Source organism: Misgurnus anguillicaudatus, chromosome 2 (genome assembly GCF_027580225.2).
Source record: "Misgurnus anguillicaudatus chromosome 2, ASM2758022v2, whole genome shotgun sequence".
NCBI classification, from domain to species: domain Eukaryota; kingdom Metazoa; phylum Chordata; class Actinopteri; order Cypriniformes; family Cobitidae; genus Misgurnus; species Misgurnus anguillicaudatus.
Genome location: NC_073338.2, coordinates 9,006,760 through 9,033,812, shown reverse-complemented (window position 1 = coordinate 9,033,812; position 27,053 = coordinate 9,006,760). Strand labels below are relative to the sequence as shown.

Genomic DNA, 27,053 nt, shown 5'->3' with positions numbered 1-27,053 from the left:
ACCTGTCCCAACTTTTTTTGGAATGTGTAGCTCTCATGAAATGCAAAATGAGCCAATATTTGGCATGACATTACAAAATATCTTACTTTCAACATTTGATATGTTATCTATATTCTACTGTGAATAAAATATAAGTTTATTAGATTTGTAAATTATTCCATTACTTTTTTACTCACAATTATTACAATGTCCCAACTTTTTCTGTTTTGGGGTTGTATATAATCACTGATAAATGTTGAAGATGTTTCTTTATATTAATTATGTTCTAACTGGCATTACATATTGATATTTTATTAGACCCCCAGATCTGGAGGAGCGTGTGGATTCTCTGTTGGTGTTTCTGGATTCGGTTCCTGGTCTTAAGAAAATACAACTGTGGCTAAACTACATGAATGAGATCTGGGCCGCTGGTCTCTTCTCCCTCTTTGTGTCTCGCTCCAGTTTACTTCACTTAGAGTAAGAGCATCAGTTATTGTACACATATATACTGTACTGTATAAAATAAAATAATAATGTGGAAGTAGTTCAGTATATAAATACTGTACCATCTGAATCCAGTAGTACAGCCGGGTACATGTTTACAATGAAAGTTGTGTTTGTACCCGCAGGTTGAAAACCAGTTTGACTATTGGTGTGGAGAGTCTGGGAATGATAAGACACGATGGAATAAAGTAAGACATTCACTTTTCAGTTTTTAAACATGTGCCCCTTTTCCACACCAGGAACTGATCTCAGTTTTAGAAATCTTTTAATTCTCATTTTTTAACACAATCAAACCGTTCATTAGCCCGATTCACTTTCATTGTATTCTTTATTCCTACTATGGAAGTGAATGGGGCTCATGATCAATATTGTTACAAACATTCCTCAAAATTTGTGTTCATCAAAACAAAGAAATGTATACAGGTCTGTAACACCATGAGAGTGAGTAATGATGACAGAATTTAATTTTTTGATGAAATATCACTTTAAGCAGGTGACAGCACATTCTGCTTTATGATAGACACAATTGCATGTACATTTATGCATTTGACAAAGTGACTTTTGCGTGTGTTCTCTGGGTATTGAACCAATGACCTTTGTGTTGCTTTTATAATGCATTGCTCTACCAATTGAGCTATGGGAAAACACCTGCAATGTTGCCTGAATATTAAGTGTCTTTTTTGCAGGTTGTCTGTGGGATGTAATCATTTGAATTATATAGATGACTATGACATCAGTTTCATTGAACCTCCAGTACACAAAATGCTTCCCTGCATCGCCTTAATGATACCAGATAAATCTGAGAGCAGAAACGCAGACTGGAAAAAATTCTTTCATGCCTACAACCAGCTAAAAGTCTTGACTGAAAAGTAAGTAAATATTTGGACACTGGTAAGTATGCATTCGTATGCTTGTGAGAGAGGTTTTATTTTTCTGTTGTTTTTTTCCTATAGTTGTCCAGAGTATGATGAACGTGTTAATGACCTCCTCTCTGCCCTGCACTCTGTGTCTGGTCTGAAGTTTCTGGATCTTGTAGTTAAATTCATGACTGTAGATGGAGCATCTCGAGTCCTGGATCTCATTCACACTAACCCCAGTGTGGACATAATAAAGTGAGAATAAAGCCAAATTAATATTATATTAATATATATGAAATATTACACTTGCATAATTTTCTGTTGTCTAGTTTTTTGGCTATTAGGCTTCCAGAAACACCTGAGACAGACTTCAGTGAGAAATGCGGTAATTCAATCTTCAGGTGAGAGATGAATTATCATGAATAATCTAGAAAAGACATATTTTATATTTCCTAAAGGTCCACTGTGTAGATTTTAGCGGCATATAGCCGTGAGGTTGTGAATTGCATCCAACAGCTCAGTCCACAGCTCACCCCTCACTTTGGAAACGCATAGAGAAACTACGGTAGCTACAACAGGTCATCATCTGAGACAAAGTAGTGATAAAAACGTATTCTGTAGAGCGGTTTGTCCGTTTTGGGCTACTGTAGAAACATGACCGTAACTTCCATGTTAGGAGAGCCGTGGTGTATGTAGATAAAAACGTCTCATTCTAAAATAAAGTTAAAGTGCCCATCTTATGACTGCTTTTCCACAAGTTAAATAGGTGTAGAGGTCCATAAAACATGTTTCAAAAGTTGTTTGCTCGAAATAGCTTGTAGGAAAAGATTGTTACTCATCTCTAGTAGCCTCTGTTATAGTGCATTTCAGATTGTGCCGTGTTGAGGTGTTCATTACATATTTATGAGCTGCTGCTCCTTTGATCACGCCCCACTACTAACATCATGTGCGCATGCGCAATGTTATCGCGAGCAGTGCAGACTGTATTATTATTTTATATATTATATATTATTATTAACGGTTTATGTATTGCCAACAGACAAATCAAGCAAAAAAGTATCACTAATAAATACATTCCAGGAGAAGAAACTCATGACACATAAAGATTCCAGAGTAAATTGTGATGTAGCAGTCTCAACAATACACTCGTTTTCCCTGGACAATGGGATTATTTTCGCAAATTACAGAAATTAAGACCCAGCGGGGGATGTATACTGCTTATGGACAGCATGCTAATTGCTTGAAGCTAGTGGGAGGTCTGCCGTATCTTGAGAAAGTGATAAGAGACTTGGGGGTACGTTAGCTTTGTCGGAAAAGCCGCGTCAGTAAGGCCCGGTCTTGGTTAGTTTGGCAAAACACTATTACTTAGTAAGTTCATGTAGAATTGTAAAACAAAGCAGTTAAATATTTCTTATAACTTCGAAAAGTACGGTAGCTGGTCACTGGCTTTGCAGGAGAAACCACTCTGCAAACTAACTAGCATAGCGGTTAGCCACCTCGTCGTTCTCAATGGCAAATGACTGCTAAAATACACACACAAATTCACCCACTCGACGTGCACCAATTCATTGGCGGGATGATTTAAGGTGCTAACAATATCTATATAGCCTACTGTCTACAAACATTAATAATGTACAGTTGTGTTCAAAATTATTCAACCCCAACTGAAATTGATTGTTTTGGCCGGTTTGACATTGATTTTGATCATTCAGTCATCCTGCTTACAATTACATCAAAGAGGCATGTGTAGGTCAGACAAATATAACATAACATTTATAATGAAATAACCACAAATGTCTTTTCTGTGCTCACATCATTTTCAGTTTTATTCAACCCCCAAGTGACATTCAATCTTAGTACTTAGTACAACATCCTTTTACAGTTAAAACAGCTTTTAAACGTGAAGCATAGCTTGACACAAGTGTCTTGCAGCGATCTACGGGTATCTTCGCCCATTCATCATGGGCAAAAGCCTCCAGTTCAGTCACATTCTTAGGCTTGCGCACTGCAACTGCTTTCTTTAAGTCCCACCAGCGGTTCTCAATCGGATTTAAGTCTGGTGACTGCGATGGCCACTTCAAAATGTTCCAGCCTTTTTTCTGCAACCATGCTCTAGTGGATTTGGAGGTATGCTTGGGATCATTGTCCTGTTGAAAGGTCCAACGTCTCCCAAGGCTCAGGTTTGTGACGGACTGCAACACATTGTCATCCAATATCTCCTGGTACTGAAGAGAATTCATGGTACCTTGCACACGTTGAAGTTTCCCTGTACCTGCAGAAGCAAAACAGCCCCAAAGCATGATTGACCCCCCACCATGCTTCACAGTAGGCAAGGTGTTCTTTTCTTCATAGGCCTTGTTTTTCCTCCTCCAAACATAGCGTTGATCCATGGGCCCAAACAGTTCTAATTTTCCACAGAACACTATCCCAAAACTTCTGTGGTTTGTCCACATGACTTTTGGCATACTGCAGTCGACTCTTCTTATTCTTTGGAGACAGCAAGGGGGTGCGCCTGGGAGTTCTGGCACGGAGGCCTTCAGTACGCAGGGTGCGCCGTATTGTCTGAGCAGAAACTTCAGTACCCACATCTGACAAATCTTTTCTCAGTTCCTCAGCAGTCACACGGGGACTTTTTTCCACTCTACGCTTCAGATAGCGCACAGCAGTTGCAGTTAGCATCTTTTTTCTGCCACGACCAGGAAGCGTTTCAACAGTGCCCTTTGCCTTGAATTTGCGAATGATGCTTCCTATGGTGTCTCTTGGTATGTTTAACATCTTTGCAATCTTCTTATAGCCATTGCCCTTCCTGTGAAGATTAATCACCTCTTCTCTTGTCTTCCTGGACCATTCTTTTGACTTCACCATGTTTGTAACCACAAACATGGTGCTTATTAGGCTTTATTGCTGTTCCCTGACATCCATAGGTGTTTTCAATACCTGATTGAAAACACTTCAATGAACCTCTGTTCTTCAGAGTGGTAGTTCTTTAAGGGGTTGAATAATTGTGTCAATGAAGAATTCACAAAAGAAACATTTACTACTATATTACAAAACCAATTGATGTCATTTTAGTTGCATATGGTTCTTTAAGAAGTCATTGTAGGATTTCATTCTGAATACAATTACAAATGTACACTAAATTCCCTAAAACCCTTAACAGCATTGGGGGTTGAATAATTTTGAACACAACTGTATTAACATCACTATACATCATTTAAAAGGTATAACTTACAGGTTTAGTATCAATGTATGGTCTCTGTTTTGAGATACAGATGCTCTAGCATCATAAATGTAGTATTTTGTGACAGAGGTCCAGATGACAACATGCAGAATATAAACATGCCGCCTTACCTTTTGTGTTGATATAATGATCGCGAATCGAATCCAGTCTGTTTCAGATGTGTGAATAATCCATGAAAGTCCAATAAAATACATCCAATGACCATTTTTGTCCACAAATGCGTATAATTACGTCATACGTCACTAGTTACGTCACAACGGAGCTGAGTTTGAACTCGCGCAATCTGAGACTCAAGGCAGAGGACATTCAGAAACCTGTATCTCACTCAAAACAGCATGGATGGATTTTTTTTCCAAGTTTGTATGCTTGTGGAAGCACCAGAGACACAAAATAACAACCCAAAACCCAGAAAAAGTGAGTTTTTCATAATATGGGCACTAAAAACACACTGTTGCCAGAAGACTGCGCTTTTATTCACTCTCTGCCCAGCACTAAATGAATCCTCGTCTATCTAGAAGTTAATAATCTTCAGAGAAGTAGATGCACAGATAACTGATTTATTTTATCATAAAACTTAAGAGAAATAGATTTAGTAATGTGCCACAGGCTTTTATGTCTATAATTGTGTTTTGCATCTATATCTGTCATTACGCGGACTAGAACAGCACAAAAACATGTGGATTAAACAAATCACAGTTATATAAATTACACTGACCGTCAAAAAGTGTCTTGAAGAGGTTTTGCTCATAAATGCATGTAAAATAAAGTAATGTGAACTTGAGATTTTTATTTTTATAAAGCACAATGGCTACACGCGGCAAATGCTCTCCTCACGCTAATAATTAAACTTGTGATTTTGATGTTTGTAAAGTGCAGCACATTACTTGTATCTCTGTAATGTTTTGCCGTTTTCTTATAGGAGAAGTAAGAGTGAAGATGACAGTGATGAGGACAGATTCAATGGTTTTGGGTAAGACGGCATGATCTTAAAGGTCCACTGGGTAGATTTTAGTGACATCAAGCGGTGAGATTGTGAATTGCAACCAACGGCTCAGTCCACAATTCACCCCTCTCTTTTAAAACGCATAGAGAAACTAAGGTACCCGCCACAGGACAAACACGTCATCATCTGAGACAGCAGAGTGATGAAATGCGCTCTGTAGAGCAATTTGTACATTTAGGGCTAGAAACATGATGACGACTTTCACGTAAGGGCACCTGTGGTCTATGTAGATAAAAGCAGCTCAATCTAAGATAATAAAAACAATACAGTTCATTATGTAAGGTCTTTATACACCCCTGATGATATAGTTATGTACCGTACTTTCCGGGCTATAAACCGGAATTTAATAGGCTAAATTAACCGAACAAGCCAACTAGCGTGAAGTTCGCACACTTGTCATTCCACATTACTTAATCCATTTAATTACATAAATACAGGAGCAGCATATAGCAGACTCTCATGGCTGTAGACGGTAATGATGTCTCTTGCCTTATAAATGTCAAAATTAATTCATACTGACTTACAAGGCGCACCTGACTATAAGACGCAGCAGCAGTCAAGTTAAAAAAAACGCAGCTTATAGACCGAAAAATACGGTAGATTATATTGCATTTCTTTCAAGAGATCCTTTTATGGCATAGTTCACCTTAGAACCTTATGTTGTCTTTTTTTCTTGTAAGACAAGCTGGAGATGTTAGGCACAAATGTTATTGATTGAAAGCATCAACCCCCATTCACTTTTATTATATAGAAAAAATACAAACAAACTGAAACAAACAATGTCATATGGGTTCAAACATGTGTAAATAAAATATATATTTTTTTGGAAATGGGATTAACTATACCTTCAAAAAATGTTTTTTGTTTGTGACTAGATTATGCTTATTTAATGATACTGCTCTTTATGAAATGTTTTGTGTCTCCAGGTTTCGAACTGCAGGACAGTTGGAGGATAGTGATGATGAAGTGAGCTTGTCTTCATCTCTCAGTGACAGCAGCAATGAAAGCAGGTGAAACAGTGTTGGTTATTTATCTGATAGCATCTTTACACCCATAAACACCAGACTGGGATTAATGCCGCATGCAAATGAAACTTACACATGGCATTTGTCTTTGAAGCGATTGTGATGAATTGGACGATGCAAAGCATTTCTGTTCATCTGAGATCCTCTGCACAAAGATCCGGGTGCACAAAATGAGCAGTGGAAGTGACAGTGCAAGTAAATGGAGGTTGGAAACAAATTTAATTTGTTATTGTTATGGTTATACTGTATATGACATGTTGTTCATTTCCCAAATGTTGCCTTGATAAATGTAGTTAAATAATTTTAGGTTTTGTTGTAGTGAGTTTATTTTAAACAGTTGCTAGTATAGTAGCAGTTGCCAGGAACTTATCAATTGTTATACATTGATAACAGTTAAAGGGACACAAGGCAAGTCTGAGTATTATTTCTCTACTAGCTCCCCCTAGTGTCTGGGAGTAAATGCTTTCTATATCTGAGACTTTACGAGACTGAAGGACACCGGGTCGGATACAGCGAACTTGCAAGTTGGGTATTCTTCCTACAGACGGTAGGGGCGGGCGAGAAAGTCTTCATTCGTCATGTAATGAGTCATTTAACCATATACAGACTTACGAAGATGATTTATTAACATAAAAATGCTGCCTTGTGTCTCTTTAAAGGGATAGTTCGGCCAAAAACGATATTAAACCCATGATTTACTCACCCCCAAGTTGTCCGAGTTGCATATGTCCATCGTTTTTCAGACAAACACATTTTCGGATATTTTAGAAAATATTTTTTCTAAGGTCTTCTGTGGGTAATCCGTGTGGTGTTGTTGTAGAAATATCCATATTTAAAATGTTATTAACGTTATAAACTACCTTCCGGTAGCGCCGCCATTTTGGAGTGATGCGCATTCAGGATGAGAGCTTACGCAGCGTACAGAGTTTCTCTGCTGCTGCTCTGTGCCCCCGCCCTCCGAATTTGTCATACGTCACTAAGAAAAGTTCGTACACTACGCTAATACTCTCTCCTGAGTCTAAGATGGCGGTGCTACCGGAAGGTAGTTTATAACGTTAATAACATTTTAAATATGGATATTTCTACAACAACACCGCACGGATTACCCACAGAAGACCTTTGTTTATCATCCTGGAGCCGTTTGGATTTAATTTGTGAAGGATGGACGCACTTTTTTGGACTTGAAGGTCGTGGACTATTGCTGGACCCCGTAACATTACATTTAATGAACAGAAAGATCTAAAATATTTTCTAAAATATCCGAAAATGTGTTTGTCTGAAAAACGATGGACATATGCAACTCGGACAGCTTGGGGGTGAGTAAATCATGGGTTTAATATCGTTTTTGGCCGAACTATCCCTTTAATATTTTACCTTGATGCACTTTGAGTACATTTGATATTCTGCATCTAACATGCATATGTACTGCATTACGTCAAGATGTATATGAGATACTGTATGCACAGCAAAGAATGAATGTCTGTCTTAAGCTGCATTCACATAAGCAGCGACTAGCAGTAGCAGATCGACGCAATCTCATTGATTTCAATGGAAGCTTGGCGACTTCCAGCGACACGAGCGGCAGTCACCGTTGCGACTGGATGGGGCGTGTCCAGTCACACGACAAAGTTGAGAAATGTTTAACTTTATGTAAATTATGAGCTACTTTCGGAAACGAGTTTACGCCCCCCGCCTCTCGTCAGTTACTGGGGTGGACGTTACTCATTTGTTTGACAACCAGATATAGAAACGCTTCTTTTGAAAGAGACGAGCAACACACAACGACAAAGTCGCTTATAATGTGAATGTACCTTTAGTATTTTTGTCTTGTTTTCCAGTAAAAATATCTAAAATATCTTTGATATACATCTACTACGCTATTTCATGGCAATTGGTATGTATTTTGCGAGGTGGCTAATTCGTACGACCATATTCTTACATTTTGAAGTTGGGGGTTATTTGTGAAATTGGATTCACTGGTTTATGCCGATAGCAACGATACTTCATTTGTAATTTTCCAACATTCTGTTCATGTGTTATTGTACAGCATATGGTAAATGATTTTTTCGCCACTCCTTTTACAAATTTTGTTTATTTTATGGCAGGTTCTGCTCGTATAATTTTTGGAGCAATCCGCACAGAAATGACAGAACAGATTTTTGATATTCTGCTCTCTTTCTTAGAAATACCGCTCCAAAGTTGACCGTGCCTGTGACGTTGTTTATTTGTCATAGTAAATTAATGTGACTGTATATTACATTGTACAGCATATCTATACAGAATGATCTTCTGGTCTTTAATCTCTTTTTTGATTCTCATATAAATAGAATGTCTGTTATTTCTGCTCTGCGGTGTCATTTCTACATCTTTGGTGATTGGCACATATCAAGGCTTGCAGCTCTGTAGGCTCTTTTCTGCTGCCACGTCAACTGAGTGGTGCATCTGGTAAATCAAATGCATTGAGATTCTGAGTTCTTGAGTTGGAATCCCGCATGAGGCATGTTTTAAGTTCTTCTATTAAAGTTTTGTTCTTCCTCATCAATTCTTCTCAACCTGTCTGTTGTTCACATATGTTCTATTTTGGTCATGTTTGCTGTTGTTGCTCTGCATTGTGGTGGTTTTGCTCTGTGATTCCTGCGTCTTGCATGTTTGATGCGCTGTATGGTGCTTGCTGTGCTTGCTTTGCTTTGTGTGCTCATTGCGCTGAAGGTGCTTGGCCCCGTATTGCTGCGTGCAGCTATATTAATTATTATATTTGTTAGGAAACATTTGGACTTCTTAAACTCAAACTTCTTAAACTCATTTTCAAAATAAAAGTATAAAAAAATCTCTGAAATATGTCACTATACACAATGTGTTATTTTAGTACAGTTGCATACTGTTCAGCAGAAGTTGATACTTATTTGTATTTTTTTTTTACTGATTTTCAGGATCATTTTGAAATGCACTGCTTCCAGTTCAGATACACAGTCGCCTCTCACATGCATAACCCTCACCCTTTTTGAAACCTCAGGAAAACCCAACACGGACTGGAGAGACTTCCTATGGGCGTATAACCAATGCAAAGGGATATCTACAATGTAATACATTATAGCATTTTTAATAGATATCTGTCATATATTTGACTGATATTAAATAAACATGAATGAGATGGGAAAATATTAATCAGTTTTTATGCATTGACAGGAGCTCACTGTTCAATGAGCGTGTAGATGAACTGCTGCTCTCCCTGTATTCAGTTTCGGGTTTGATTGAGTTGAATTTATCCACTGACACTCTGACTGAAAACTGGGCTCCAAAGATCATCTCCATGTGTTACACGTACTTAAATCTTCAAAACATCTGCAGTGTTTCCGCTATATACATTCAACCGTGGCGGCCCGCCACTCCTAAAACATCCCCGCCACGCCTGCGGTTGTGTATAGAAGGGATACAGCAAACGAAATCTCGTTGGATGAGCACTGTTTTATCCTAATCCTTCAACCAAACCCAACTTAAAACACAACATTTCACACGATTGTAGGATGTATTTGTATCTAATTTAGCCAGAACTGCTGTTTTCATCCTAATAATCCTACCTCCAAATCTAATCCTTAACTTTTCGGCATTTGCTGTATACCTTCTAGACAAAACCCACAGCGGCAGCTCGCAAAAAGCTACCGAAATGTCCGCTCTGCCAGACTGGCTGTCTAGAAATAAATTCCTTTCTGGATTCGCGTTGTTCACTCATTTATAAATAAATCTCCTAAAATATCATCATTTCCCCCATGGGTTTAGTTTCATGCACAAATAGATTTAAATCAACAGAGGATGATTAAGCTACGTCTCTGTTTTGAGAAATAATAATAAAATAAATAAGCCTATACGAAATATGTTGCACTTAAATAATTATTCAATTATTAAATTGACAAAACGAATAAAAAAGTTTCTGTTCTTTTTTTGTGACGCGCTCTAAAACCAAAGCAGAAGAAAGCACGTCATGTTTTTAATGATTTTAAATAAGCACAAGGTTTTCTCCTTATTGTGAGTTTACACAAATAAAAATACATCATTTGAAGTTTCGAATGTTGTTTTACTTTTATCTTTATGACTATAAATTTAGGGTAATTTAAGCTGCAAGGTCATCAGGCATATGATGTTCACCGGCGCATATCTACACCAACACAGCGCAGGGCTGCGAGAAAAGAAAGACATTATTAAACGTTTGATTTAACAGATTACGAGTTTTTTGGACATTCATTTGGAATCACTGTACTCATATTATCAACTTATCTGGTCATTAGTTATTCAGAATATAGGCTATAAGCGCAGTAGCGCGCTGCTGACCGCTCAGCTGTCAGTCAATCTTCTGTGCTTTAGATCGACCCTCACAAAGTTTCACATTGAATGATATGATATTTGTCCAAACACAAAAGGCTAAATACTGAATACTACTTATATGCGACTGCAAGACATTAATAGTCGAATCTGTTTGTAAGGAAACTTATTATTCCCGTGGAAGAGAAGAACGTTGGTAATAGAAACTTGAGGCAGACGGTGAGACTGTTTTATCTGTTTTCAGACGAAACAGCAGGGTCGAGGTACCCGCGGGTGAACCCCATAATATTTGATCTAACGGGTGTAATAATAGACTATTCGGGTGTCATTTGCGTTGTAGATGCAGGTCGGGACTCAATAGACAAGAGTAAAATGCGGGTCTAACATCCCCAACATCCAAGACCAAAATTCGACTCGTTTTTAAATGGCCCCGTGCTTATTTGTGTTTAAGATATGTCTGAAGACCGTTAAAGGTTTATATTTAACTGCGCAATTTGCGTTGTCGGTCACAGTCTTTATGTCAAATGGTACGGGTGTGAAATTAAATTGCTGCTGATGTCGGATAACTGGTCGGTTGTTCTGTCAATCACAGCGGTGCGGATTATCAAACAGGACTGCATGACTTTGCAACAGCTCTGTAATGCTAAACACGACGACGAACGAATTTACGATGCACACTACATTAAAACTACAATGAAATATCCGAACTATACGTACGTAACTATGTTTTTTTTAAGAAAATACAGTTTAGATCAAAACAAAGAAAAGCAATATGCTATAAATATAAGGAAAAGTAAATGACAGCATGAAAATTATAAAAAAAAACATGTTACTTTACTGTAGCCTATATTCTACATAAAAAAAATAATAATGTACATTTATAATCATCATGGGCGCCCCCTGCCGCCATAGCTGAAAAAAATCCTAGAGGAAACACTGCATCTGGTAAGATAAACTCCTTCAATGCTTCAGCTAAAAAGTCCAGACATTGAGATAAAAAGTTACATTTCATTTAGGAATTAACTGTGTAAGGTTAACTTGTGTGAATGTTAAAGTTTAGGTTGATACCACACTCAGGGACTAAATAAAAAAAACACTCTGAAAACAAAGTGAAATATAGCTGTAGACAGCGATACGGGGCCAAGCAACAATGGTCCTGCAACACGCAACGAAGCTGAAAGGACATGCAATTGAAGAATGCAATGTAGCAGATATGTATGGGAACTATCAGCACACAGGACTCAGATGAGAATGAACATAATGAAAAAATAAAAATTAGTCCAATGCTGACCTAGAAAACAATTGAACCACCAAAGCATCATACATGTTACACCTGAGACTTAAACCAAAAGAGCACAAATGAAATAAAACCTGTAAAACTAATAAAGTAAAATACAAATCATGAATTAAAGCTTTTGACTCTAAAGTAAGAGACTTCAATTGCTGCCCTAGCCAGGATTTGAACCCATGATCTCCAGGTTTCACACGTGTCATTCATCTGGTTGAGCTACAGGGGAGACCACATACATACAGCTAGCTGCTTAAGCTAGATTGCTGTAGTGACAATGTGTATGTTCAAGTTTGGAGAGATTTTTATCAAAGAACAGAATATTTTTTTAAATCCCCTGTAGGTAGTCAAACCTGTTCGAACATTTGACTCTACATGACAGAAATTTGTCAACCATTTTAATTGTTGCCCTACGCTGGATTTGAACCCGCAACCTCTGGATTTCATGCCCATCACGCATTTGGTTGAGCTACTGGGAAGGCATAGAATACCCCATCAAATATTCTCCATAGAAGTTTAGTTGATTAAATGGTTTAAAAGTTATTCCTGTTGACAAATGAATTACTTTTGAACAAAGATAAATATCAAAATTCTGTTTGGTCATTTCTATGTGGCTCGGTCCAAAGATAATCTGAGCCAAATTGTGTAACAATTAAACAAACACTGCAAAAGTAGTAGCAAAAAAACTGAATACTCTACTTTTCAAAATGGCCGCTACTGCATTTTTGAACTGGTGATGATGCTTGGCCACCAAATTGCAGGCCGTGCAGAACATGGAAAACAGACTGGTTGAGAATAATAGGTGAGAATAAACTCAAAACAAATATTAATAGAAAAACATAACACATGCATCAGATGGGATTCAAACCCTTAACCTCTGAGTTTTGATGCATGCGATTTAATAGACTGAGCTACACAGGCAGTGTAGCTAGCCAAGGTTTTCAGAGCTGCAAGCATTCAAATGGAGGAAAGAAGGTGCAGACATGACATTGCAGAGCAGAAATAACAAAATTACAATTTATATGAGAATCAGATAGTTTAAGTGAGAAGAGTTAAAGTTTAATTCAAGAAAAACATGTTTGTATAGGAATGCACAACATGTTACAATACAGTCATAATAATTTAATATGACGAAGAGACAATGTCACAGGGACAGTCAACTTTGGACAGGTATTTCTCGGGAATGGCAGAGAATATCAAAAATGTGTTTGGTCATTTCTGTGTGGATTGCTTCAAAGTTTATGTGAGCAGAGCCTGGCATAAAAAAGACTTAATTTGCAAAAGTAGTAGCGAAAAAACGACTGCACATATGCTATGAAATAAGATATGAACAGAATGTTGAAAACTGACAAATGAGATATCGTTGCAATCGACATAAACCAGTGAATAAAAATTCACAAAGAAAATGAATATCAGACAAAGTTTTCAGAAGTTATGGGCTGTTTTATATAGTTTATGAACCCTAGGTGGCGCTGTCTTCAGATTTTCCAGGTACCTTCAGGACATCATACCGATGCTTCCTACCGATTTTTGTGCCGATACATTATATAGAATAATAGTTATCCCAATTTAAAACCAAATTCAAAATAGTGGACAGGCGGTTTGGTCATTTCCGGCATAATATATATCGACAGATTAGTCATGAGCCAAGGAATCCATAGACACTAAGATCATAATTTTCTATCAAACATTTCAAGAGTTATGGGCAAAAATAGCCATTTTTCATATCTCATGACCCATAGGTGGCGCTGTCCTCAAATTTGGCATGGTACCCCAGTTCATGGTCCTTATGAAGGGTACCAAGTTTCATTTCAATTGATCAAAGAATGACCGAGATAATGACTCAGAACGAATTTTGGGTCGACATCGATAAATGTATGCAGTTATTACTTTTGAACAAAGATAAAAATCAAAATTCTGTTCGGTCATTTCTCTGCGGCTCGGTCCAAAGATTCTCTGTGCCAAATTGCGTAACAATGCAATGAACGCTGCAAAAGTAGTAGCGAAAAAGCAAAATACTGTACTTTTCAAAATGGCCGCTACTGTAATGGGTGGAGTCTTAATGTAAGGTGGTCATTGTAAAGAGCGTGAGGAGAGGAATCAGATGTAATAGGTAGAGTTTTTGTTGATCAAATGATTCTACAGTTATAACCATTTGAATATTGAATTTTTGAAGTGTTGGTGGCGCTATAGAGTTAATGCTAGAGACCCCATAGTTGGTCACATGACTATTTAGGACCACCACTACAAGTGTGCCAAATTTGTTTCATTTTCCTATGTACGGTTCATAGGGCTGCCATAGACTCCCATTGGGGAAGAAGAAATATAATAATAATAATAATAATAATAATAATAAGAAAACCATCAAACGCAATAGTGGCCTGCCGCCCTGCGGGCTTGGCCCCTAAAAAAACTGATTACTGTACTTTTCAAAATGGCCGCTACTGCATTTTTGAACTGGTGATGATGCTTGGCCACCAAATTGCAAGCCGTGCAGAACATGGAAAACAGACTGGTTGAGAATAATAGGTGAGAATAAACTCAAAACAACAAATATTAATAGAAAAACATAACACATGCATCAGACGGGATTCGAACCCTTAACCTCTGAGTTTTGATGCATGCGATTTAATAGACTGAGCTACACAGGCAGTGTAGCTAGCCAAGGTTTTCAGAGCTGCAAGCATTCAAATGGAGGAAGGAAGGTGCAGACATGACATTGCAGAGCAGAAATAACAAAATTACAATTTATATGAGAATCAGATAGTTTAAGTGAGAAGAGTTAAAGTTTAAGTCAAGAAAAACATGTTGTATAGGAATGCACAACATGTTATAATGCAGTCATAATAATTTAATATGACGAAGAGACAATGTCACAGGGACAGTCAACTTTGGACAGGTATTTCTCGGGAATGGCAGAGAATATAAAAAATGTGTTTGGTCATTTCTGTGCGGATTGCTCCAAAGTTTATGTGAGCAGAGCCTGGCATAAAATAGACTTAATTTGCAAAAGTAGTAGCGAAAAAACTACTTCACATATGCTATGAAATAAGATATGAACAGAATGTTGAAAACTGACAAATGAGACATCGTTGCAATCGACTTAAACCAGTGAATATAAATTCACAAAGAAAATGAATATCAGACAAAGTTTTCAGAAGTTATGGGCTGTTTTATATAGTTTATGAACCCTAGGTGGCGCTGTCTTCAGATTTCCCAAGTACCTTCAGGACATCATACCGATGCTTCCTACCGATTTTTGTGCCGATACATTATATAGAATAATAGTTATCCCAATTTAAAGCAAAATTCAAAATAGTGGACAGGCGGTTTGGTCATTTCCGGCAAAATATATATCGACAGATTGGTCATGAGCCAAGGAATCCATAGACACTAAGATCATAATTTTCTATCAAACATTTCAATAGTTATGGGCAAAATTATCCATTTTTCATATCTCATGACCCATAGGTGGCGCTGTCCTCAAATTTGGCATGGTACCACCGTTCATGGTCCTAATGAAGGGTACCAAGTTTCATTTCAATTGATCAAAGAATGACCGAGATAATGACTCAGAACGAATTTTGGGTCGACATCAATAAATGTACGCAATTATTACTTTTGAACAAAGATAAAAATCAAAATTCTGTTCGGTCATTTCTCTGCGGCTCGGTCCAAAGATTCTCTGTGCCAAATTGCGTAACAATGCAATGAACGCTGCAAAAGTAGTAGCGAAAAAACGAAATACTGTACTTTTCAAAATGGCCGCTACTGTAATGGGTGGAGTCTTAATGTAAGGTGGTCATTGTAATGAGCGTGAGGAGAGGATTCAGATGTAGTAGGTAGAGTTTTTGTTGACCAAATGATTCTACAGTTATAACCATTTGAATATTGAATTTTTGAAGTGTTGGTGGCGCTATAGAGTTAATGCTAGAGACCCCATAGTTGGTCACATGACTATTTAGGACCACCACTACAAGTGTGCCAAATTTGTTTCATTTTCCTATGTACGGTTCATAGGGCTGCCATAGACTCCCATTGGGGAAGAAGAAATATAATAATAATAATAATAATAATAATAATAAGAAAACCATCAAACGCAATAGTGGCCTGCCGCCCTGCGGGCTTGGCCCCTAATTTATGATAATATTATCGGCACATTAGACATACTGCACATTTATATATGGCTGTTCTTGTGTTGCTATAATTGCTTCTATTGTTACCTCATTTGTAAGTCGCTTTGGACAAAATATTATGTACAGTATGTCTAGTATGTCTCTCTTTTCAGTTTGCAGGTTGAGTATAACAGGAGAGAGAGCGACCTTAATGTTTGTTCCTCTATCAACATCACCAAAAACATCACAGACTCCATGTAAGTTTGTTCTGACTCTCATCAGTGTTTCAACAGCAGTATAAAACACATCTTATAAACTATTTAAACTGTGACTTTGTGAATCTTTTTAAGGGTCACTATTGACATTTCGGCAGCACACAAAAAGATCAGAACAATACCATCATTCATTTCATTTACATCACCATGTTCAACAATTCTCAAACTGGATGGACATGAACTCCTTCAAACCCTGGACTTACTTAAAGGTTTAAAGGCGAAGTGAGGCTTGAATAATAACTCATCATTAAACACCTACACATAAAGTTTTGCTCTTCAATTGCTTGCTTTCTTCTCTATGCGGTTCAAATACTGCATGTATTTAATATGCATATGTAATATAATGTGCAACAGCTTTGGCTGTCAGTGTTCATTTAAAATAACCATACAACTCTAATGATGTCCCTTTTTTTGCATGTAATCCAGCAGTGAAGAGCATGAAGAGTATGTGGATGATTTGATGGCCATCTTGTTCTCTGTTCCTGATCTCCAGAAGGTGGCTGTGTACATTGGCAATCTAACAGAGATGTGGGTGAAAAGGATTTTGTCATTTGCTGAAGGTTGTCCAGGTCTTCAGGAGATCAGGTGATCAGAGATCAGATGTTTGATTGCTATAGAGCACAGTTTATGAAGTATTCTCTTTAATAAAATAACGTCAGCTGGGCTGTAAAACATATTTTACAAGGCACAATTGATTGCACTTTATGTATTTCTCTATGATATGTGTGTATATATACAGTGTATATTAATTTTGTTTCAGATGTAATTGTATAGAAGATGCTGGTTTGGTGTTGGAAGAGCATGTGGCACTTCTGCAGAACTCTCAGATGGATTCAGACTGCATGATAATGATTACAGGGTCTGTATATATAAACCTTATTTAAACATAAGAATTAACATACTGTCATTCAATAGTTATATAGTTTTGGTTTGTTTTTCTCTCCAGAAAATCATCCTGCAGTGAGAAAGTGGAACTCACCTTCTGTAAGAACTCTCTCTCAACAAATGTGCTGAAAGATGAAAGTGAATTTGATGGAGACATTGAATGTGATGAATTTGACCTTGAGTAAGAAACAGACTGATTTTAAAGATTTGGGATGATTTTGGAAGAAGAAAAATCTCAAATTGAAACAAATACTTGGTTTAAATAAGCACAGGAATTGTTAATGTGATGACACCACTGGGTGGCAGCAGAAAGCTCAGTTCCATGAGTTACATAACACTAAAAAACTGCACATGCACCCAGATTCAGTGATTCAGTATTGATAGCTTAAGCTGATACAGTTCTTGTATTATATATATACAGAGTCATGTGTTTTTACTGAGTGTGTGTTACAAATAAAGAATTACATCAACACAAAGATTGATAAAAAGTGATACGTACATGTGATTAAATGTGATTATCGTTTCAAGGGCCAGTCCTGAACCTACTGATAAAATTATGACGTGAAATGCAAAAATCATGATGAAAATGTGGATCAAATTGATTTCTGTTTGATAATGAAATAAAGAAAATCTACAGTTGATGTCCAGTTACATTTTATTATCATCCGGTTGGATGCTGCACATTGGTGGTGGTTGAGAAGATTCCCCCTGTCATGTACACTCACCTAAAGGATTATTAGAAACACCTGTTAAATTTCTCAATGCAATTATCTTATCACATGACATATATCAACCAATCACATGACAATTGCTTCAGTGCATTTAGGGGTGTGGTCCTCATCAAGACAATCTCCTGAACTCCAAACTGAATGTCAGATTGGAAAGAAAGGTGATTTAAGCAATTTTTAGCGTGGCATGGTTGTTGGTGCCAGAAGGGCCGGTCTGAGTATTTCACAATCTGCTCAGTTACTGGGATTTTTACGCACAACCAGGGTTTAAATTGGGCCGGGGCCGTCCGGGGCTAAGCTCCGGCACATCGGCTGAAGGTCTCCTCTGCTCGTGCCAGGGGACCCACTGCGCTTGTGCGTGTGTACTGACGCGAAGGAAATTATGTGTTTCCATTCATTATGGGGCAGACTCACCAAAGCAAGTTCAACGATTTGCGCGAGTAGATTACATACAAGGTCAATGCAAAGACGCAATCAGACGCGTCCTCGCACGGGGCGATGCAAATGACGCGAATTTGGCGGCGCAATTGCCGCGGAAACAAGCGCTTTTCCTTTTAAACGCGTCTTCGCGCAAGTAATGCAACTCGAGCGAAAAAAACTCAGGAACTTCAAGAACGCGCTTTCACACAGGATCATTTGACATTGTAGAGACGAGAGAGAGCGTGAGAGAGAGAGAGATAGGTAATAATGGTGCCCACGTCGAGGAAACTTAATAGAAGACTAGAAACGTGTTAAGGACTAAAGTATGTATGTCACTCATCTAATTACAGTATGTTTACTGGACAACACTGGATATAACTCATTGTATAGTTTAATACATTTATGTATTTTGATTACACAAATCAAACCTTACGATTGTTTTAGCTGCTGACCAGCATAGGGAATCTCTATTGCTAATTTATTAGACATGTTAATGATACAGTACTGTGTGTTGTACCTTTTCTTGTTAATTCAAACTTTAAATGAAGTAAAAGGAATCAACCTCCTTGAATAATTCTATAAGATAGGCTACCCAAAAAGATTAATCAATTGTGCATAATGACATGTGCAACAAATGGATATAGGATGTCAAACTCATAGATTTGCATAATTTAAAATTCAGACACTCTTTATAAAATATTTGTGGTCAAGCTGATAGAAGAGTAACTTTGACTGAAATAACCACATGTTACAACCGAGGTATGCAACAAAGCATTTGTGAAGCCACAACACGCACAACCTTGAGGCGGATGGGCTACAACAGCAGAAGACCCCACCGGGTACCACTCATCTCCACTACAAATAGGAAAAAGAGGCTACAATTTGGACGAGCTCACCAAAATTGTGGACAGTTGAAGACTGGAAAAATGTTGCCTGGTCTGATGAGTCTCGATTTCTGTTGAGACATTGAGATGGTAGAGTCAGAATTTGGCGTAAACAAAATGAGAACATGGATCCATCATGCCTTGTTACCACTGTGCAGGCTGCTGGTGTAATGGTGTGGGGGATGTTTTCTTGGCACACTTTAGGCCCCTTAGTGCCAATTGGGCATTGTTTAAATGCCACGGCCTACGTGAGCATTGTTTCTGACCATGTCCATCCCTTTATGACCACCTTGACCACATGTCGCAAAGCTTGAATCATTTCAAATTGGTTTCTTGAACATGACAATGAGTTCACTGTACTAAAATGGCCCCCGGGGGAACGGGAGCTTCGTGCCCTGGATGTGCATCCCACATATCTCAATCAACTGCAAGATGCTATCCTATCAATATGGACCAACATTTCTAAAGAATGCTTTCAGCACCTTGTTGAATCAATGCCACATAGAATTAATGCAGTTCTGAAGGCGAAAGGGGGTCATTCACAGTATTAGTATGGTGTTCCTAATAATCCTTCAGGTGAGTGTAGATACAAACTTATGATGATGCTAATTAGTCATGGTTTTGTTTACTTCCAGGTTGTGCTGTTTGCAGTGCAAAAAATCAACTGGCAGCCTCACAGAAAAAAGAGTGTCTATGTCTAATGAGTGGGTAAACTTTAAGATACAGTCCTCAAACACCAGCAGATCAACATCTCTGGCCTCTTTAAGGAACAAGATAAGATGACATGAGACGCCCAGGGCGCATGAAATAGCCGAAGAGCTCACTAAAAAGGGTGAACAGGATTTATTTGGAAATTTGATGAGAACTGTGTCAGAGACTGTTTTGGCTGAGACACATGCTGTATTTAGAACAGCATACTGTCTTGCAAATATGAACCGAGCTTTCACTGACCATGACAATTTGACTGAGCTTCAGGAAAAAAAATGGTGTCAACATGGGCACTAGTCTGCACTCTAGGTACCATTCCACAAAAATTGTGGAACACATAGCAAAAAAGATGCAGAAAAAAATTGTTGACAGTATTGTGCGTCTGTTCTCATTTATGAGGCTACATCTCTCAGCCACAAATCTGCCATGATTGTCAACATTAAGGCCTCATTCGATGGAGCTACACCTGAATTTGTTTTTCTGGAGCTGGTTGAGCTGGAGAGCCAAAGGGCAGAGGATATAGAACAAGCTCTACTTAACTGTTTGGACACTCCAGGCTTCAGTGAAGAGTGGCTTCAGATAAACTGGGTCTCATTTGTTTCTGATGGAGCCAGTGTTATGTTGACCAGGCTGACTGCAAGGTACCCCTTTACATGGCACTGCTTGAGCCACCATTTGGAACTGGCAGTATCTAATGCTGTGGATGAGGTTCATGCAGTCAACCACTTCAAAGCATTCATGGAGAAGATCCACAATCTCTACAGTAAGTCCAATAAAAATGTATTGTGAGCTTCTGGAAGCAGCGCAAGAAGTTGGCTCACAAGAAATGAAAATTGGCAGAGTTTTAAGTACACGATGGGTGGCCAGCAGTTTCTGTTCTGTAAAGGCTGTGTGGAGATCATATGAAGCACTTAACAGACACTTTGAAAATGCTGCAGGATACCAAACAAGAAACAGCTAAGAAAGACAAACCTACAGAGGCCTGGCATGTTGTATGCAAAGCAAGGAACTCCTGTGTGACCTTGGACTCATGTATGATGCACTGTCTGAACTTTCAAACCTGTCTGAGCAACTCCAGGCACATTCAGTCACACTGTTAAAGGCAGACCAGCTTCGAAAATGCACAATTAGAGTGCTGACATCATTCAAAGACATGCCATCAGAGAAATTAGAGGAGGCACTGACAGCACAATCTTTGGGACATTTTCGATCAGTTCCCCTGGAATCAAATGGAAAGCATTTGAAGGTGAAATGCTTCATGATCTCAGCATTCTAGATACAGGCAACTGGCCATCAACACCTGGAGAAGGCATGGTGAAGCACAAGTGAAACGACTGTGCAGACTGTTTAAACTTTGTGAAAAGCAAGCAGTTAATGGTATGAGAGATTTCCTTGAGCACCCAGTGAGACAGTGAGCCCGAAAGCATAAAACCACTCATGCGATGCATCCAGACCATCCCTTGCAGCACAGCTAAGTGTGAAAGGGGCTTCAGTCTAATGAATATTATATGTACAAACAAAAGAACTACACTGTTGTTGTCTAATGTAAGTAATTTGATGATGATTAGCATTAACGGACCCCCTGTAAGACTTTTTGAGCCAAGAAAGTATATTACAACATGGTTGAAAATCCATTGCTCTAGCACACAAGCAAGGAGGCAATGCACACCTCAGACACCAGAGTATAAACATTTATGGAAATCTCCCTCACCTCTGACGGTACCCTAGTGTTCTTCTTTTTGCCTACCTCAAGATCACTGCCAGCAATCTAGGTGGACTAGGGGCTTGATAGAACTGCACAAATGTTCAAAATGTTAATGATAAGCCAGCAACAGCGCCCCCTGTTTTTGGTTCTTGTTTTGTCTTCACCGTCTGCCACACCCTCATCACCTTGCCCTTCCTCCTGGTCCTCCGTCACTATCTCAATGCCATCCAGCTGCTCTTCTCCTGTCCCAAAGAGCCTTGGACCACCCTCTGTTTCAGACTCAACCTAACCTTTCCCATTTCCTGTTTCCCCTCAACCCTCTAACTCTGCCCTCTGTTGTTTCCCCCAAGAACCTCGTCAAGCTTGCCCGACCTACACGGACCAAGCCCTCAGGCACACCATGTGGATCCAAGACTCAGATGCCACCCATTCCCACCCAACCTGTAGCCTGGTCCAACCAGACTCTCGTACATTAATTTCATTTGTACAGAGAGTCTGGCCACGCTCCATTGCAAAGCGTTACTTCCGTTAAGGAGGGTCCTCTGTTGATGTGTAAAACTATTGGATCAGCCCAGAGTCACTCTGAATCTGCCATAACCAATCGCTAACGTTTGGTCATGACGTATGTCACTCAGTCTGGCGCACGACCTCAACGTCATTGTTCTTAGCCACCCCCCTCTGTTCGCTGATTGGACCTGCAGATTTTTGCCGGAGAAAACGAAACTCTACACAGCAGTCCCAGACGTTGTGCTAAAGCGAAATGATAATTAACCGAAGCATGTAGGAGGGTGGAGCCAGGCTACCCAACGTGGACCACTCCATATGAACTTTGTTATTCCCCCTCCCCCTCCCTTGTTTGTTATTCTTATTGTCCCACCCCAACCCATTTATTGTTATTGCTTGTTTGCCCCTTTTAGTGTTTATGTTCTTTTTTGTCTTGTATGCAGTCTGTCTTGTCTTGCATTTCTCCTTGAGGGTCGCCAGGTTGCATCCCTGGGGGGGGGTATTGTCAGGATCCTGCTGGAACCTTGTTTCATTTTTCATGTTTAGTCAGTATGGCAGGATTCTGACAGTACAATGTTTTGTGTGGGGAATGCGTGGTTTGTATTGTGGATGCTAACCACATTTTTTCCGTGTCTCGTCACTTTTTACCTTATCCCTTACCTGTTATGATTTTCACCTGTTCCCTTCGTTAGTTCTCCTTATTTAAAGTCCTTGGCTGAATCAGAAATCGCATACTTACTGTGTATGTACTGAATTTCACTGAGTAGCCACTTAACGTGCGCTAAGACAGTGCCTACGTTCGCGTTAAGTATGGACAGCATTCACCATGTTGACGTTATCATGTGACATATGACGTAGTAGACTTGTTCGAGTTCATGCGGAACCACTAGAATCGACAGGAGATTGACATCACAATACCGCGAGAGCAACACGAAATCAGCCTTCTCCGTATGATTTCTGGAATCGCTCTCACAGTACTTTGATGTCATCCACCTACAGCGGTGCATGAACTCGAACAAACCTAATAACAGACATGAAAACGTATGCGTGTGTATGAGGGACAGGTGCACTAACACCTGATTGCATCACTTGACAACTCTACTACGGTCTCTGTTACAGATATTACACATTTTTTTGTAGTGAACAAAAATAAGTAAAACAAGCAGAATGTAATTTAATCTATTGTCAGATGACAGCTGTGCTTGAATACAAGCTAGACAATGCAGGCAATGTGATTATATACATTTTAGTGAAGCAATCTCTTGTATTTACTTAAAACAACAGGAAACATGAATAAAAAATGAATTTATAAAACCATCACAATAAATGAAAACGTATAGAAGTGAATCCTATATGAAACAAAACTTTATTCAAATGTATTTTTCTAACAAACCATCACATATTTACTGTCATCTCAACACAGCTGTGTTAATTCTACAGCTTTATTTTAATGAATCAGCTGAGCACTTTGTGGTAAATCCTGGGTCTGTGCGTGAAGTCAGGTTGCCGAGGAACAGCCCTGTGTAACGTATCGAAATCACCCGATTGGCTGGTCTCCGGTTGATTGCTTTGCTTTCCCGTGGCATCATGGGAAAGCTGGGATAGAAGTGTCCATCCGATGCACGCTTCAGAATCTGGGCGGACTCAGTAGGGCATCCGGGGATTTCTCGCCTACCGATTTTATGGATACTGAGGATTCGGACATACTACTCTGTTCACGTGCTGTTTCCCCTACTACATTTTCAGTAAGTAGGCGGTTTCGGACGACACTTAAGTACACGCGCCTCTGAATCTCGCGAGAAGAAGTCCAAAATCCTGCTAATTCTCGCCTACCCTTTTACGTATACTGAGGTTTCGGACATACTATTCGTTCGCCTACTGCTTTTTGCCTACTATATAGTATGGCAGTATGCGGTTTCGGATTCAGCCCTTGTGTTTTTCGGTTCAGTACATGTTCGTTTGGAACCTTGCTTCTGAGTATAATGTCGAGTGCTTTTCTAGTGTAGTCTATTGTATGTTATTGGTAAAGTTTATTGTTTGTTTTTGTCAGTTCAATCTGTTCCTCAGTCTATTAAAGTTTAGTGCTTAGTCCTAGTTATATCTTGTTTTGTGCTGTTTACCCCCTCGTGGGTTTTTGTTTCCTGTTTTTTGTCAAATGTTCTTTGTTTGCCAACAACGTCTGCGCTTGGGTTCATCTACCGAAATCCTCACATTTTGCAGGGTATAAACAGCACATTCTTAAAATTATTTAACGTGATAAAGGCTTTAGAAGCATAAGTAATTTTAAAGGACCATTCACCACACAACTTATGAATCATTATGTAGAGACAAGCACATAATATAAATGCAATAAGGCAAGTATCAGATATAATACACACCCTGTTTTATATTTGCTAAACGTTAACAAGTAATTTGCGCTGATTACTTTAACATTTATATTTATATTCAACTACATTTAAATTGTGTTAGTCTGGTGTTAGAGAAGACGCAATATCCTTGGTGTTAGAGTGACAGAATGCATATGTTTAAACGAGTTCTATTAAAGAGAAGAACATAGAGTAAAATACATTTACAGTAAATATGCATTCATGTTCCTAATATGCTTGTAGGTCATTATTACGCAAATCCTTATCATACTCACCCACATGTTAAGATAACATAACTTATACTACGTTTTAAACTTTAGACTAGGCTGTCTTAAGCCAACATAACGTTTGTTCACAAACTTTAACCATAGGTTTCATAATGTTATAGGCTGTGTATATTCATAATGTCACACCAGTGAATATCATAATGTTAGGCCTACATCTAACCCCTGGTTATTTGTAACTCTTTTGCACTCTGCACATTACACTCTTCTTGTTCATACAGTTGTGTTCAAAATTATTCAACCCCCCAATGCTGTTAAGGGTTTTAGGGAATTTAGTGTACATTTGTAATTGTATTCAGAATGAAATCCTACAATGACTTCTTAAAGAACCATATGCAACTAAAATGACATCAATTGGTTTTGTAATATAGTAGTAAATGTTTCTTTTGTGAATTCTTCATTGACACAATTATTCAACCCCTTAAAGAACTACCACTCTGAAGAACAGAGGTTCATTGAAGTGTTTTCAATCAGCTATGGATGTCAGGGAACAGCAATAAAGCCTAATAAGCACCAATTAGGCAGCTTTAAAATGACTGTGATACTCAACTCCTTCTAAACATTTACTGGTGTGGTTACAAACATGGTGAAGTCAAAAGAATGGTCCAGGAAGACAAGAGAAGAGGTGATTAATCTTCACAGGAAGGGCAATGGCTAAAAGAAGATTGCAAAGATGTTAAACATACCAAGAGACACCATAGGAAGCATCATTCGCAAATTCAAGGCAAAGGGCACTGTTGAAACGCTTCCTGGTCGTGGCAGAAAAAAGATGCTAACTGCGACTGCTGTGCGCTATCTGAAGTGTAGAGTGGAAAAAAGTCCCCGTGTGACTGCTGAGGAACTGAGAAAAGATTTGTCAGATGTGGGTACTGAAGTTTCTGCTCAGACAATACGGCGCACCCTGCGTACTGAAGCCCTCCATGCCAGAACTCCCAGGCGCACCCCCTTGCTGTCTCCAAAGAATAAGAAGAGTCGACTGCAGTATGCCAAAAGTCATGTGGACAAACCCCAGAAGGTTTGGGATAGTGTTCTGTGGAAAATTAGAACTGTTTGGGCCCATGGATCAACGCTATGTTTGGAGGAGGAAAAACAAGGCCTATGAAGAAAAGAACACCTTGCCTACTGTGAAGCATGGTGGGGGGTCAATCATGCTTTGGGGCTGTTTTGCTTCTGCAGGTACAGGGAAACTTCAGCGTGTGCAAGGTACCATGAATTCTCTTCAGTACCAGGAGATATTGGATGACAATGAGTTGCAGTCTGTCACAAACCTGAAGCTTGGGAGACGTTGGACCTTTCAACAGGACAATGATCCCAAGCATACCTCCAAATCCACTAGAGCATGGTTGCAGAAAAAAGGCTGGAACATTTTGAAGTGGCCATCGCAGTCACCAGACTTAAATCCGATTGAGAACCTCTGGTGGGGCTTAAAGAAAGCAGTTGCAGGGCGCAAGCCTAAGAATGTGACTGAACTGGAGGCTTTTGCCCATGATGAATGATCAAAGATACCCGTAGATCGCTGCAAGACACTTGTGTCAAGCTATGCTTCACGTTTAAAAGCTGTTTTAACTGTAAAAGGATGTTGTACTAAGTACTAAGATTGAATGTCACTTGGGGGTTGAATAAAACTCTTAATGATATGAGCACAGAAAAGACATTTGTGGTTATTTCATTATAAATGTTATGTTATATTTGTCTGACCTACACATGCCTCTTTGATGTAATTGTAAGCAGGATGACTGAATGATCAAAATCAATGTCAAACCGGCCAAAACAATCAATTTCAGTTGGGGTTGAATAATTTTGAACACAACTGTATAAATAAACCATGCATTTACTGTGCTGCAAACAGCTATCTCAACGAGTTTGAATGACAATTTGAACTCACTGGCTTAAAATGAGTTCAAAATACAGCTGTAAATGTCCATGGTTTCCCCTATACGTCACATTCAGTTTCAACATTACAGC

The 27,053-nt window shown here is 38.8% G+C and overlaps 1 protein-coding gene across 3 annotated transcripts in view; it reads left to right on the top strand.

Annotated features, from left to right (window-relative positions):
* Positions 1-18,130, top strand: part of LOC129441627 (uncharacterized) — a 30,802-nt gene extending 12,672 nt beyond the window's left edge. For 2 of the 3 annotated variants that reach the window (XM_055201276.2, XM_073872367.1), the window contains exons 13-27: positions 298-456; positions 609-671; positions 1,170-1,352; positions 1,437-1,595; positions 1,670-1,741; positions 5,501-5,551; positions 6,511-6,594; positions 6,704-6,814; positions 9,540-9,689; positions 9,796-9,954; positions 16,503-16,586; positions 16,680-16,826; positions 17,031-17,189; positions 17,365-17,463; positions 17,551-18,130. In XM_055201276.2, the coding sequence (XP_055057251.2) occupies positions 298-456; positions 609-671; positions 1,170-1,352; positions 1,437-1,595; positions 1,670-1,741; positions 5,501-5,551; positions 6,511-6,594; positions 6,704-6,814; positions 9,540-9,689; positions 9,796-9,954; positions 16,503-16,586; positions 16,680-16,826; positions 17,031-17,189; positions 17,365-17,463; positions 17,551-17,674 (1,804 nt within the window). In that variant the 3' untranslated portion in view covers positions 17,675-18,130. The remainder of the gene's footprint in view (positions 1-297; positions 457-608; positions 672-1,169; positions 1,353-1,436; positions 1,596-1,669; positions 1,742-5,500; positions 5,552-6,510; positions 6,595-6,703; positions 6,815-9,539; positions 9,690-9,795; positions 9,955-16,502; positions 16,587-16,679; positions 16,827-17,030; positions 17,190-17,364; positions 17,464-17,550) is intronic. The other variant, XM_073872369.1, reaches the window with a different exon arrangement.
* The last annotated feature ends 8,923 nt before the right edge of the window (positions 18,131-27,053 follow it).